The sequence below is a fragment of the Sciurus carolinensis genome, chromosome 8 (assembly GCF_902686445.1).
Source record: "Sciurus carolinensis chromosome 8, mSciCar1.2, whole genome shotgun sequence".
Taxonomy (NCBI): domain Eukaryota; kingdom Metazoa; phylum Chordata; class Mammalia; order Rodentia; family Sciuridae; genus Sciurus; species Sciurus carolinensis.
Genome location: NC_062220.1, coordinates 59,387,784 through 59,403,249, shown reverse-complemented (window position 1 = coordinate 59,403,249; position 15,466 = coordinate 59,387,784). Strand labels below are relative to the sequence as shown.

Sequence of the window (15,466 nt, the reverse complement as noted above, 5' to 3'; positions counted from 1 at the left end):
TACATAGTAAGTCAGAATGGTTAGAGTGCTTGCCTCGTAAGCACAAGGCCCTGGGTTCAAATCCCCAGCACCGCAAAAAAAAAAAAAAAAAAAAAAAAAAAAAAAAAGGCAGAATGGTATTTGTTAGAGAAAGACACTGGAATTATAGCAAAAATAGTGATGATCATTTTTAAATAACATATATTAAAGATGCTTTGTAGTATTTCATCAAATTAACCCTGTATAACTGACTTGGTCTAGTTCAAATAATAGAAAAAGACATTTAATACAATTCAGAAAAATAATACAAATCTAATATCTGATAGAATCAGAAACCATGTGAAACAAAGCAGGACATTAGCTATTAAACAAGTTTTTAAACACATCGAGTGAAGGCTAAACACAAGCTAAAATAAATATCGTAATCAAAATAACTTTTGTATTTTCAGGACTTGAATATAAATGAAAGTAGGAAATACATACACCATAAGTAACAGTCACTGTAAGTTCTTACTCATCAGAAAGTCTTAAAAATCATCAAATTTGTGACTCTGAATTATTAGTAAATTGGAGTTGTGTTTGAAAGTACAATTTCTGTGGGAAAGACAGAGAAAAGAAGCAACTATTAAGTTTATGCTATCCATGGAAATTACTGAAATGAAAAATCTGTTTACTAGCAAGTACATCATGCTAATGAGAAAAACTATGGGTAGGACATTGTGCTTGAGTTTAAGTTGCAGCTTATCTCCTTAAGTTCTTGTGGACAATGATCATTAATTTATAATGTTTTAATCCAGTAAAAGCATTGTCTTACCAGGACATTGTCATCGAAGCAGACTTCAGGCCCTTTCCGGTATCTGGGTCGTTTAACCATATCACAGGGGTCTGGACCATCCGCTAAAGAGAATTGTTAAGGAATGCAACATTTTTCCCCCCACACAATTAAAGTACAATGAAATGTGTTTATTTCCAAAAGCAAGCAAGAGATATCTATGCTATCACTCTCATGCAACACAATCAACTTGATAACTTGGGGTTTTTAATGGTGCATTAACAGCATAATCAAATCACATTTTGGATGAGGGAACCATCCTACCCCTGTGGGGGATCATAGTACTCTAGTGATCATAAGCAATGTGACAAGGATAAAATCATGAAGATGGTTTTCCGTTCTGAACATCTCTGACATCAAAGGATACAAGTCTGCTCAGCTTGTATAAGCAGCCGTGTGTCACAAGGACATGTGCCTTTGCTCTCCACCATGATGAATATTAAGTTGGTATTCATAAGCTTTTCTACATGGAAGATTCTGAAAAACAAATGTTAAAGTATCACATAAAATGAAAAGCAGCTTTTGGGAAAAGAATGGAAGCTTCTCAATATTGTCACATATTAAAATGAAAGACAAAATATGATTTTGAAACACGAAATATCACTATAACAAATTAGTACAACAGAATGAGTGTGATTTTAGAAAAGACAGATGATCACACTTTTATTAATTAGCATGAATGCATTACTTCTCTTAAATGAATATTAAAAGACTATGGCAATTTTAAAGTGTTAGACTTCATTGCAAAATCAGTACTAGTTATTGTTGAAACTTAGAGAAAAAGTTTAATGTGGCATGTTTAAAGACCTATAAAATATGCCAAAGATGCTTTATTTTATAGGTAAGAAAACTAGGAGCACAAAAGTGGCTGAACATCTTCCTCAAGCAAAGGCAGAATAAAGACTAGATCAATGATACTCAATAAACTTTCTGTGAAGATGGAAATGTTCTCTACTTTGTCCAATAGGGAATGCTTTAGTTAAGCAAGTACAGAGCACTTGAAATGTGACACATGTGACTGAGGTTCAATATTTTAATTAATTTTATTTCATTTTAATGGAAATTTAAACAGCCACCTGTGTCTGGTAACTCCTGCATTGGACAGCACAGAGACAGAATCAAGGGCTTTAAATTCCATACTGTTTTAGCCATACCTTAAGGTGCTTCTGTGCTCCTGTGCAACCAAAGTAAAAATGCAAAATATCACTAAAGAAATTTCATTATTATTACATTTTTTTTTTTGTAAAAGTGGAATTTCACTACCTTTTCTCCATTGAAATTGGGACACAGCATAAAGCAAATCAAATAAAACCATGACTCAATTAAATGTCTTGACTAAACATATTGATCATAACCTGATGGATTAAATTAGTTTGTGAGATATACATTGTTATGACTGGACCTCAGTTAATGAAAGGGCCAAGGACCCTAAACTCCGATGTCTATGTGACACTTGCTACAACTCCATTTCCTGAAGTTGATGGCTTGAAGTGCTGATCTCCAAACAAGTTGATGTGCTTTTTTGAGTTCACGTTTGACTTCTTCCCATTCCTCTCCTATTCATACCCTCTACCTCCTTCTTGGACATAGTTGTGTGCAAAATTAAGTCATAAAACACACTAATTATGTTTATTAAAATTCATGATAACTCCCTCTTTAAAAATAACCATTTTAACTGTTACAGATTGCCTTTCTGAATCCCCTAGCAACTATTCCAGTCCTTACACGATCTCAGATTACCTCACCTCCTCATATTTCCTCTACCCTCTGTTAAAATTTCTTCAGGAATAACCTGCACTCTGTCTCTAATAGTAAAGTGTCCCAACTCTGTGCTCTGTAAGCTGTGACTTGCTGCTGGGTTCTCAGAGATCCTATGGCGTGGATTATCACTTTTCTTTCAAATCTGCTAAAGTCCTCATCTGGCCTTCTTCTCTTTCTCATTATAACTGATTACATTTTCCATCTCTTCCAAAAAATTTTAAAGATGCTTTATGAATACTAACATTAACCATGACCTTCAGAAATGATATTTTGTTCCAAGTTCCTTCAGTTTCAAGACAAAGATAACATTCAATTCTTCATGTTAGAGACAACTAGAGGTAAAAACAAAGCAAAGAAAAATCCAGACTGTCTTTTTGAAAACCTGTTTAGTTTCCCTATATGAAAAGAAACCATGTTTGACTTATAACTACTAATATAATTTAATTATAGTAGAACTAATATAGTTCTTTAACTTTCTCTATGTTAGAAAATTTTAAATATGGATACTTTGAAAGGAAATTTAAAATTTTCTGTTCTGTCTACAAAAAGAAACAATTATCCTGATCAAGTAATTATAAAAGTTGAAAGAATTATAACCTATAATATTTAGAATTTTGAAACATAAAATTTTGAAGCTTGTAATGAGTAAAATTTCAGTTTAAAACAATGACATCTTTAACTCCAATGACAGTCCATTAATTTCTGTAATGATTATGCAATTTCTTAGTGAAATTAAGGAACAAAATACCTGGAACAGTTTCCACAGTCCAATACACCACTGAATGATTTACTGTCATTATCGAAGAAATATTGGGTTTGTTCTGTTATACAGCTCTGCTTTGACAGGGAGGTGGTAAAGTCGTCATCCTCCATCTCAACTGTGAGAGTCAAAACAAAGATCACGTTTATCGGGATGAACCTAACTACCATGTATAACCATAAAGCTGTAATTAAAAAAACAGTTTTAAAAAACACAAACATTACAACCATGAGGGGACACTGTAGTCAGTCCCCAGAGTCATTTCTCACAGGGCAAAATTAATGAATAAGGCCAAAAGTCTCAATTGGCTTGTTTATCCAGACAGCCTGTGAAAGGTACCCAATTAAGTATCAGTAGAATAAATGTACTGCAAAATAGAGGCCAATATGAACTAGGGAATTTTTGAGAAAAGTTTCAGTCTACCAAAGTGTCAAATGGATGATCTCTCTCTTTCACATATAAACACTTTCTCTTTGAACTTACTGAACCCAGCATACCTGAAATTTTGATAGTTGTTAATATCTGACCATTTACATACCTGCCTCCAGGAGCCTCGGAAAAGTCAAACTCAAGAGAAACTGCTGGAGAATAGACCTGAATTTTTAAAATGAATAATTACTATAAATATTACAATAAAATATGAATACTTTTGCAAGTATACATGCATATAAGTCCATATTTCCTTTTCATTGGTTTGAGAAAATTTGAGTTTATTCACTGAAAAAGGATAGGAATATTTTCATGTATTTCTTTTTTATATTAATTTTTTTAATTTGTTCTAATTAGTTGTACATGACAGTGTGCAAGTATTTCTTAGATTATATAAAATATTGAAACTTTTTTAAAAATCTGTAAAAGAAGTCATGAAGATAGATGTGTCTGAGACTAAGTTTGAGATATAAATAATATTGCTAAATATGTAATACTATTGTGCAGGACTGGTAACTCTAAGAGGGAGAATGTCAATATTTCGGTGTATAGGTTTTTATGTCCAAGATATTCTGTTTGGCTTTTAAAAGCCACTGATTTGGGCTTGTGAGCTATTTGTGATAAAGAATATATTTGTCATATGTAATGTGACATTTATGAGAAAAATGTATATAAATTACACAAAGAACATATAGAATGGCTCAGCTTCATAATAAAAGACAATTGAGCCAAATCAAGTACAGAATCATCTGGAACAGAATCATTTAGATTTGAGCCAAAAAATAGGATAAAGTATTTCAGATCACCACAAGATATAAGAATTCTTAATATACGAATATTATCATCATACCAGAAAATGCCATTCTTTAGGAAAAAGTAGGATTTTAAATCTAAAATATCCTTTGCCACTTTAATAGAATGATATGATCACTTAAATTTAACTGGAAAAATCTCAACATTAAACGAATTGTATAGATTAATCTCTATGGAATAAAGACTGAGACAATAGAGTAGGATGACACCATAAAAAAAGAAAGGTACGAAGGAAGAAAAGAAGGAAATAATGAGTCCTAGAGACTAGAGGTGGTTCAGTGACCTGACTAGTTAGGACTAAAGAACAAGAAATGTAACTTTCCAGACTCCCCATAGTGCCTCAATAGACAGTTCAAATAGCTCTTTTCCATAGGTAGCAGGGCGGAGGTAGGTGTGGGAGATAGGGGGACAGAATCAGTGGAAAGAAAGAACTGAATTCATTTCAGCAACATGATGACTTTAAAACTATGCCAACTCATGTACTAATAGTAAAAAGGTAGAAAATTGTCATCATGTCACGTGTTGGATCCATGTAGATGTCTAATTTGGATGTCAAAGAAAATAAATAATAACCTTCATGGGTCCATGCACCTAAAATTTAAAGAAGTAAGTGCGATACAAAGAAAAAATACAGCTGAATTCAGAACCACAGGAAAAAAATGTCTCTAAAGAAACTGAAGTTTAACAGAGCATAATATTGTTTTTGTGTAAAGAAATTAATTGTAATTTTCACATGATCATTTAAGAACAACTCTTTATAAGTATTTTCAATATGTACTGTAGGAAATGAAAAATTACTATAATTTACCTGTCACAAAATTCATAATTTCATCAAATACTTCACTATTTTAAAACAACTTTTTTTTCTTTACTAATAAAACTAAAAATCTGACTTACCAGGCAGCAGCAGTGGCCCACCAGCCAATCTGTAATATGTCTGCTATTGATGGCTATAAAACATAATAAAAATGTCATTATGTTGGTCTATGCTTGAGTGTTCCATTGAGAGGAAGTGATTCACCCATGGATGATACTGACCACATATGCTGAGCGATGTCCTGCCCCCTGCTTTGGTGCAGCCCCAGGCTCACATACTGACTGATAATCATAAGATTTGTTGAAAGCATAAACCGATATATTAACCAGGTGTCTCATCAAACTTGGATCAATCTCTCCAAAAAATCGTCCAATCTGATAAAGAAAAAGCATAATAAAGTTTCAAATGTAAGCCAAACATGAACAGCTGAATCAATACAGTGAAAAGAAATATTACTAAGAAATCGCGAACCAAAACAAGAGCTTAAAAACAAAAGCAAATAAGAAACCTGCAGGTGTCAATGTGAAAAGAACCAAAATGAGATTAAGTACTTTCATTACTCAGTTTATTTTATTTGTGGGTGGAATGGACACAGATTGTTACACATCAAGGTCACAGTAAAATGCCTCCTAGTTGAGTAGAATGACATTAGCCATGGGAAACCAGGAGATGTGGGTCACATGGTTCAGAGTTGTAATCATACAGGCTGAAAAGGCCTAGAGATCTAATGTGCAACCAAAGACTATAGTTAATAATATTGTGCTGTATACTGGAAATGCGATTTTAGGTGCTCTTCCCACCTCTCCAAAAGGATAAATATGTCAGATAATATGTCAACTGAATTGACTGAGGTAATAATCAGGTATCAAAGCATCTTGCTGTATACCTTAAATAAATACAATGATAAACACAGCAAATGCCTTCCAGGTAGTAGTAAGTAGGAGAAAAAAGGGCTGTGGTGAACTGGGGCGAGTCTCACCTAAAGGGGCAATCAATAGATTCACGTCTAGCAAAGAAACTACTGTCATTCAAGAAACAGTTCAATGTAGAGAGAGATTTTTTGTTGGGTGTGTGCAGAAAGAGAGAGAGAGAGAGAAAGGGGGAGAGAGAGAGAGAGAGAGAAAGGGGGAGAGAGAGAGAGAGAGAGAGAAAGAGAGAGAGAGAGAGAGAGAGAGAGAGAGAGAGAGAGAGAGAGAGAGAGTGCTTGCATACCAGAAACACAGATTCAAAATGAGGGTTTCTTGGGAGAGCCTAATAATAGCCTATGTGATGCCAATTTGCAAATTTCGAACTAGAAACTAGTTTCCAACTAGTCATATACTAAGGTAGATATTATCAATTGATAAATATTTAATATGCAACAATTTTCTGAATTTCTTAAAGTTGAAAATAATTTCATATCATGTTAAAGTCTTTAATGATAACTTGGTGACAAAGAAAAATCAATTAGCAAACATAATGAAAAGCTACATTTAGCATGTATGCATTACAGTTTATATTAAGCATTTTAAAATTTATGTGACAGAAATAAAACAATGCATAAATTTCTGCAGTGTTGGGAGGGGATTTGTAATGTTGATCAGGGAAATATACATTTAAAACCCTGTCTATCTTACTGGAGTCACATACCTGATTAGTATATTCATCATGATTTGCCATCAAAAGAAACCCACCATCATCTAGAATTACACAATCCATTACCTATCAAAATAAAAATAATAGTCAAAACATTGTAGGAAGAATTGAAGGCTGTACTATTATTATTCCATTATTTGTAAAAGATCAGAACAGCAAAAATAGGAGAAAAATTCAAATAACTATCTATTCTTGAGCATATCTGTACAGGAGATTCTGATTAAATTATGGGAATGCATACACTGATATTAAATCACAAGGGCTTGATATTCATGCCACCAACTATTCAATTAATCTTTACCACTTCAAGTCATCTAAGTGACCCAGGAAATTGGAGAAAAATATTTGATGATATATAACTGTTTCACCTCTTTAAACACATACTTAAAATTATGAAAAGAAAAAAATTTAAAAATCAGTTACTGTTATAGTTTAGATATTAGGTGTCCCCCAAAAGCTCATGTGTGAAACAATGCAAGAAAGTTTAGAGGTGAAATGATTGTGTTATGAGAGTCTTTAATCAGTGCATTCATCTCCCTATAGGGATTGAGTGGTAACTCTAAGCAGGCTGTGTGGCTGGAGGAGCTAGGTGGATTAAGGCAAGCCTTTGGGCTTTATATTTTGTCTATGGTGAGGGGAGGTCTCTCTCTGCTTTCTGTTGCAATGTCCTGAGCTGTTTTCCTTCACCACCCTCTTCTGCAATGATGTTCTGCCTCATGTCAGGCCCCAAGGAATGGAGCCAGCTGTCTCTGCATTGAGACTTCTAAAACTGTGAGCCCCAAATAAACTTTTCCTTCTTTAACTACTCTTGTCAATCTTTTTGGTCACAGTAATGAAAAAGCTGACTAAAACCATCATTATAATTCAAAGATTAAAAAGAAAAAGTAATCAAGGAATTATAAATATTGTATATTTTTGTATTTAAAATGTTTGGTTGGATAATTAGAGAAAACAAAATCTTCATAGCTGAATTAAAAAAGAAAATTCACCTTGAAGTGTAGGAAAAATTCCCACCCAGTTGAAAACTTAAGAAAGTCTGTAATATACACACACATATACATATACATATATATATATATACATATATATATATATAAAATATATACATGAAAAAAATATATATATATTTGGTATCAGGGATTGAACCCAGGGGTGCTCAACCACTGAACCACATCTCCAGACCTTTGCATTTTGTATTTTGAGACAGGGTCTCACTAAGTTACTGAGGCTGGCTTTGAACTTCTGATCCTCCTGCCTCAGCTTCCAGTGCTGCTAGAATTATAAACTTGCACTGCCATGCCCCGAGAAAGTCAATAATTTTTAATGCTTAAAAATAATTAAAAACATTGCTTACCAGTTGAGAACATAATACATTACATTTTCCTAATGTGGAAGTACCTTGCTAAAAGCTTTGCTTTAAAATATACGTACTAAATAATCTGTAAAATGTGAAAGCTATACAAACAATTAAAATTATTGGCTTATAATTTTGCAGAAGTAGGAAATGATACCTCTTAGACATACTATACAGGTACACATAAGAGGACCAGAAGAAAAAAGTGGAATATGTCATTCTATATAATTCTTGGCACTATCAAGTATTATATTTGAGGCATCTTCAATTTTTGAATAGTTAATCCACATTTTCAATTTATCAAAGATAAATGGGAGTAATACAAGATCCAATCCTTGTAAATAAAACTTTGAAATAAATTACGTAACTATCGGTTTAGTTAAAAAATGTTTTCCATCACTATATATAGTGTGAACAAATACAGAGAAAGTGCAGAAGATGAGGCAAGACTGTATTGGGAACCAAAAGATTGCTTGGGTTAGAAACTTCCCATCCAGAAATATAGTTGAAGACAAATATGTAAAAAGAATCTAACATGATTTTTTTTTTAACCTTCCATACTATGTGAATATTTGAAAAGCATTTATGGTTAGAAATCAGTGCTTATCACTCAGTGGTTAAGCACTTGCCTCACATTACAAGGCCCTGGCTTCAATACTCAGCACTGCCAAATAAGAAAAGTATAAAATAAAATTAGGAATTAAAATCATATAAATTCAAGTTATACCTATTAATTAGTTCACATTGCCACATAATTTTTTTAGCATACAATTAAAAATTCATACATTCCTTTTTATAATTAAAGTCTTAGTGAGCAAGAGTAACACAATAAAATATTGTATTTAAATTTATTTTTAAAGAGTTTTCTTACATCACTGTTTCTTTTGCAGTCACAAACTGGACCAGCACACTGAAAGACAGAAATACAATTATTATTTCACATTTGTTAAAAAGTTGATTTTAAATATATTAAATAATATTAATTATTACTGTTAGAGTTTTGGAATAATTTATCTGGAATTAAAATAAAATAATAGTCTAGTCCACAAGAAAAAGTTTTATAATAATATCAATTAAAATATATACTAGCATTTTAAGTTATAAATTTGAACTATATTTTAATTTTTTGATTAATTTAAACAAAAAATCTTCAAAACATAGGAATTCATATTTCTGTTTTAATATTGTGGCACTGAAAATTTATCTTGTCACTGTATAAGGATATTTTTTCTTAGCTGAATTTTTAGAATATTGAGTATAGCAAAAAAAAAAAAAAAAATTAAAATTATCTTACCGGATCCCTGATTGAGGTCTTGGTGAAATTCTCTATCCAAGAATTTACATCAATTTTGATTCCAACAACTGAAAAATAATTTGAATTAATTTAAAGGGATAATTAGCTATAATAATACCATCAACAGTTCATACAATAGCAAATAAATGTTGTTTTGGAATAAAATATTCTTATAAAGATGTATTTCTTAGGTTCTTCACTAAGAAATAATGTAAATAGTTCTTAAACTAGTCCATGAACTGTAATTAATATTCATAAGACAGTTTATTTGTTAGCCAGAATCTGGTCAATATACTGATACTATAAGCTAAAAAAAAAAAAATAGTATCAGAGATAGCTTCCTAAACATGAAGTCATTCAGTGGTATAGTTTAAGAGGCTATCCTAACCCTACCAGTGCATGTGACTGATTGGTGCTTAGGAAATACTTGACAGAGTGGAGAAGAGTAGATCCATGGGCAAGTGAACCAGTTGCTAAGAGAATAACTGATGGAGTAAAGGAAGGAAGAAGTGAATGAGTGAGGGAGGGAGGGAGTGAACTCGTGAAGTAGAATTACTGATGGGGTATAAATGTCCTCAGCAGCAGCGAATCAATCTCCTAACTTTAATATGTGCACTTTCCGAACTTCAAACAATGCTGAATCACACAGTGAAAAAATAAAAAATAGTTTTCACTTTATTGCATTTGCCACTTCCAAGTCTCATTGGTGCTCAGTTTTACAATGTTTTTCTTTGCTCACTTATTATATCAGTCATTTTCATATTTTGTTGTACATGTGATTGAACCCTGTCTTTCTTTATCAGATATATAGTAACCTAGTGTATACATTAGCTATGATGTATCTTTCCCCCAGTGATGGAAACCTAATGTTTTATGCTTAAATTATTAAAAGTATTTACACCCTTGGCCACATAATTTTGTATGTATTGGAAAGTAGGAAAGATCTGTAGGATCATAGGATCAATCCTAGGTTTAATATTTTGTATTTGAAATTCTGATATATTACACTAAAGTGATTGCATAAACTGAAGCATATTAGTATATATACTTTGAAAATTCTTCATCATATACTATCAAGTCGATTTTATTTCCGATTTTATAGTTAACTATATGCTTTTAATTCTGGTCATATTTATATATATATAAATATATATATTTATATATTATATATAAATATTTATATATATATAAATATATATATATATATGCTTACCTGCAGGTTTAAGAAGTTTTCCTTGGATAGAGATTTCTACAGCTTTGCTTACCATAATGCCTGATTCATATGCACCAGGTCCACTTTCTAAAAAATAAAGATCAGACAAATGTAGATAAGTCATAATATTAAATTTCTTTCAATAGATACAATATAGTGTTTTGCTTTAAAATTCTAGCATATAGCCAGGCATGGAGGCACACTCCTGTAATCCCAGTAACCACAGAAGGCTGAGGCAGGAGGATCACAAGTTCAAAGTCAGCATAAGCAATTTAGTGAAGTCCTAAACAACTTAGACACTGTCTCAAAATAAAAAAAATAAAAAGGCTTAGTGGTTGAGCATCCTTGGTTTCAATCACTGTCACCAAAATGAAAAAAAAAAATCTAGCATATAAAATCTATAAGAGGCACGTTATCTCTTCTTTCTCTCATCTTCTTTTATATACCAGGATAAATGGAATGTCCACTAATTGATTTATATTGATTTAGGAACATGAATTACTCAACTTGATTTCATCTTCTTTCGCAGTGTAAATCTCTGCTTTATGACATCTGCTAAAATATTGGGAAGGCTGCTAAATTGAAGTAGGAAGAATGATTTTGGATGCATAAAACTACTTTGCCTTTTAAAAATTCTCTAATCTTCAGTTTTGTCACTTGTAAAAACAGGAATAAAAAATACCTACACTCAGAGCTCAGGAGAATTAAATCAGAAAGTTACTTTTTTAAGAACCTGATAAAATAGTTTAAAAGATGGGCTATTATTTTTATAAATGCTACCTTATGTAATTAATATGGACAAAATGCTATTAATCAATTATATTTAATTCATTAAACGTTGTTTCACATATTTTCAGTTGTGACATGAAGGATGAACTACATATGTTTCTATTTATGAAGCATGCTTTCTAGATATGCTACTCTACATTACTGGTGACTTTGCTGGGCATGCATTTTAACTCTTAAACTAAATGGATGCTTCCTTTCTATTTTCCTAATGCCTTGCATATGCTGCAGCTTAATAATGACTATTCAGAGCAGTTAACATAAAATATATTGACTGGGGGGAGAGAAGGTAGTAATAATAATTTGTTTAAAAAACATAATTGAGAAAACTGAGTTCCAAAGCAATACTTACTGTTAAAGTAGGGAGCAGTGAAAACATAGTTATCATTATCTAGGCTCCTTTTGTAGAAGCTGTCCTCATATGTCTCTGGGTTTTCTTGCCAATTTTCTCCAGCCCTAAGGAGGAAATGGTTCATCATTTGTATTCTTTAAAGTCCCCGATAACCTACTTTCTACTTTGTGAAAACACTGAGCCTTATACATATGTCTACCTCTCAGGTGTGTCCAGAGAAGTTAGCGGTAATTGAGAGTGTAATGGATACTCATTATAAGCAATATATCAGCATGGCATTATATGAAGAACCAGAAAAAGCTGAATCCTAATTCAGCTATTTGCTAGTAGGAAATTATGAATGTCAGTTAATAGGTTAATTAATATTAATGGCCTTGGTGCCTACACAGTGCACTGAAGGAATTACTCTTAAGATAAACAGAGATTGGAGGCATTAAAGAACAATGAAACATTGAAAAGCTACACAACTGTTGCTGACAGGTTATAATCATTTGCTCATTTAATAGTTGGGCTTGTGTCTACAAAGAGAAAAAGTTCCTTTAACCTCTAATGAATTTTGTAATAAATATATATGACTAGCAACAGTATCATTGAAGAATCCTATGATATCATTTTTCAAAGGAATGGGATATTATAATAATATAAGCACATTAAACAGTGACTCTAATTTAATCTACTAACAATGATCAGTTGCTCTGAAGAAGGCTTCCTTATATAGTCTTGGCACAATCCTTTGTAAGGTACTTATTTTTACAGATGTTATTTGAACTTACTCTTTGGGATAAACTCTGGTAATCCCACCATCAGTCACAACAAACCGTGCTTTCACTCCTTTGCTGGAACAGAAGATAAAAAGAAGAAACTTCCTATTAAACTTACTCAAAGATATTATGTTAGGTGTTGGTGATATAAAAAGAAATAAAGCAAGTTCTTAAAAGAAGTCAAGGTAAACATGGTTGCAAGACTATGTTTCAGTAATTAAGACATAATAATTGAAGTATCCCTGAAGAAAGTACTCAAAGGGAGTAGCTTAAGGAAGGCATCTCCTAGGAAGTAATGACGGAGGTGCATTTGGAAGATGAACAGGAGTTAGGAAGGTGAAGCGGAAGACATCACATGGAGAGCAATGAGTAGGTATTAGGGAAAGCTCATATACATATACGTAAATGCTGCTGTTTGGTGTAAGAAGGACATAAACAAAGTAGATAAACAGTAGGAAGTCAAATTTCAAGAATAAGCTTCTTACAAATGATCAGCTCATGAATGATTTTGAAGTTCAAGCTAGAGAGCTCTATCTTTATCTTGAAATTAGAACTCTATTTTAGGAATAAGATTCTGGCAGGTGTGTATTGTTAAGAAGAATAGACTGGGAGCTGTGGTTGGAAGCATGGGAAGCATGAAAACAGGAAAATCAGTTATAATTTCTTAAGGTCCTAAAATTCCATTTTTATGAGGAAAAGAGGAAAACGCTGTTAGAAAGATTCAGCATTTAGTGAATCACTGGAAATGGGGTGGGGAGATTATAAGTGAGAGTCTTCGATTTCTCATTTTTTTGCTTGGATGTATGGGAGATGCTATTAGAAAGTCAGCTAAATATTCACTAGAATATTCCTGTTTTACTAAAAACACAGAAGCCACACAAACATGCCTATTAATTTGATTATTCACGCTGAACTATAAAGTTGAGTAATGGCATATATTAATACTGAAATACACCCACCTGAGAATGCAAGTTGTCAACAGTGTAAAATGGTTTTCTTGAGAAATTGTTATTAAGGACAAAAAATAAACTTTACATTTTTGAGGCCCATTGTCCAAAAATTCTCTGGGAGGAGCTAAACTAAAATGCAGAAAGTATACATTTTTATTAATAAAAACAAATACTTACATATTTTTCTGTTTACTCCAGTAATTTTGGACAAGTTCATTTGTAAAGCCTGCATCCAGCAAGACTCTATTAATCAAATCTGTATTACCTAACAGAAAAATGATATGTTCAATTATACCCACATTGTTTTAATAATGAGGATAACAATGAAGCAAATACATTTTCCATTTTCAAAAGCAATTTAGACTATTTTCATGAATTTAAAAATAAAATTCCATACTCACTTTGCCTTATTTTTTTGAGATATGGATGGAATTAGCAGTGGAAAAGCCAATTCCAAATGAGAAAAACTTTTGTAAAATCAGTATGATCTTGACTTAAAGTCTTTTTAAATCTAAGAGACACTTGAACCATGCCATGATGACAAATAATGAGGAAAGAGACTTCCTTGTTTGCTTTTAGTTTGGTTCTGTAGATGAGCATGGTGGGTCCAAATCAACAAAATTTTCATGGCCAATTTTAATAAATCTTATATATATGTATGTAATTGTGTGTGTGTGTGTGTGTGTGTGTGTAGATAGACATACATATATACCATAGGATTGGTAAATCTGAAATCATCAAGTAAAAATATTAAAGAAAAATTACTTTTTGCTTTAAGTTTCATTTTTTTTTTTTTAAGAAAATGTATTTTAATTCTCCCTCCTTTTAAAGAATATAAGATAATCATGGAATAAATTTGACTTTATGAACAATTTAGTAAACATCCTTTTTTGTTTTGGAGCATGGTAAGAAACAAACAGCCATCACAGATGAGCTGGACCCTGAGACTGGCTTCTGGATTCTACTGTATGCTTTCAACAGCAGAGGCTGCAGGTTGTCTTTTCTGGAGTATCCAAAGAGCATACCAGCTAAAATTCAAAGTAAAAGAAGGAACAGATGAGGAGGACCAAAGGTTAATTAATACATTCTTAAATAGTGTTACCATCTTCCCCTTCTCCTTGCCTAATTTGTAATATAAATCAAGGTTATAAGCAATTTTATAATGTTGTTCATTGTTTCCTTATGCTCCAAGTGTCTTGAAATATGTTTTCTGAAACTGGTTAAATAAAATATATAACTAAATTATCAGCATTACCCTTTACCATTTTGTATACTCAGTTTCTCATAAACATTAGTTAAGGGAGAAGGAGGAAGGATGTGAGGACAATGATCATTCTATATAAAATATATTTAGGTAAGTTAGTAAATTCATTTAAACGTTAAGGGAGAATCATAATTTCACTAGTGAATCGGAGTACAGGTGCTTTTACAAAGCAAAATTAAATGTGACTGTACGTCTTAAATAAAAACCTATTTAGATATAGATTTCAATGGCTGATACCTACTTTTCAAGTTTTATATGTTATTTGATAATAAAAGATAAAAACATTATGAAGAAAATCTAAGTTTACAAATATAATCTATTTTCTACAATTAAAAATGCTCTATTTTCTCTGTTGTACACATGGTTTTATATATAAAATCATCTCAAACATTTCCTATTTGGTTATAGGAGAGGCAGAAAAAAGGTGAGGTGAAATAAAGAAAGAAACTGAAGAATAGACAAAAAC

The 15,466-nt window shown here is 32.0% G+C and overlaps 1 protein-coding gene across 13 annotated transcripts in view; it reads right to left on the bottom strand.

The window, feature by feature from the left end:
- The window catches only part of Cacna2d1 (calcium voltage-gated channel auxiliary subunit alpha2delta 1), a 460,852-nt gene that overhangs the window by 11,680 nt on the left and 433,706 nt on the right, over nucleotides 1-15,466 (bottom strand). For all 13 annotated transcript variants that reach the window (XM_047560214.1, XM_047560216.1, XM_047560218.1 and 10 more), the window contains 13 exons: nucleotides 13,914-14,001; nucleotides 12,799-12,861; nucleotides 12,026-12,129; nucleotides 10,888-10,974; nucleotides 9,675-9,742; nucleotides 9,252-9,290; nucleotides 7,021-7,092; nucleotides 5,613-5,765; nucleotides 5,472-5,524; nucleotides 3,871-3,926; nucleotides 3,321-3,450; nucleotides 1,179-1,288; nucleotides 794-876 (listed from right to left, as the gene is read on the bottom strand). In XM_047560214.1, the coding sequence (XP_047416170.1) occupies nucleotides 794-876; nucleotides 1,179-1,288; nucleotides 3,321-3,450; nucleotides 3,871-3,926; nucleotides 5,472-5,524; nucleotides 5,613-5,765; nucleotides 7,021-7,092; nucleotides 9,252-9,290; nucleotides 9,675-9,742; nucleotides 10,888-10,974; nucleotides 12,026-12,129; nucleotides 12,799-12,861; nucleotides 13,914-14,001 (1,106 nt within the window). The remainder of the gene's footprint in view (nucleotides 1-793; nucleotides 877-1,178; nucleotides 1,289-3,320; nucleotides 3,451-3,870; nucleotides 3,927-5,471; nucleotides 5,525-5,612; nucleotides 5,766-7,020; nucleotides 7,093-9,251; nucleotides 9,291-9,674; nucleotides 9,743-10,887; nucleotides 10,975-12,025; nucleotides 12,130-12,798; nucleotides 12,862-13,913; nucleotides 14,002-15,466) is intronic.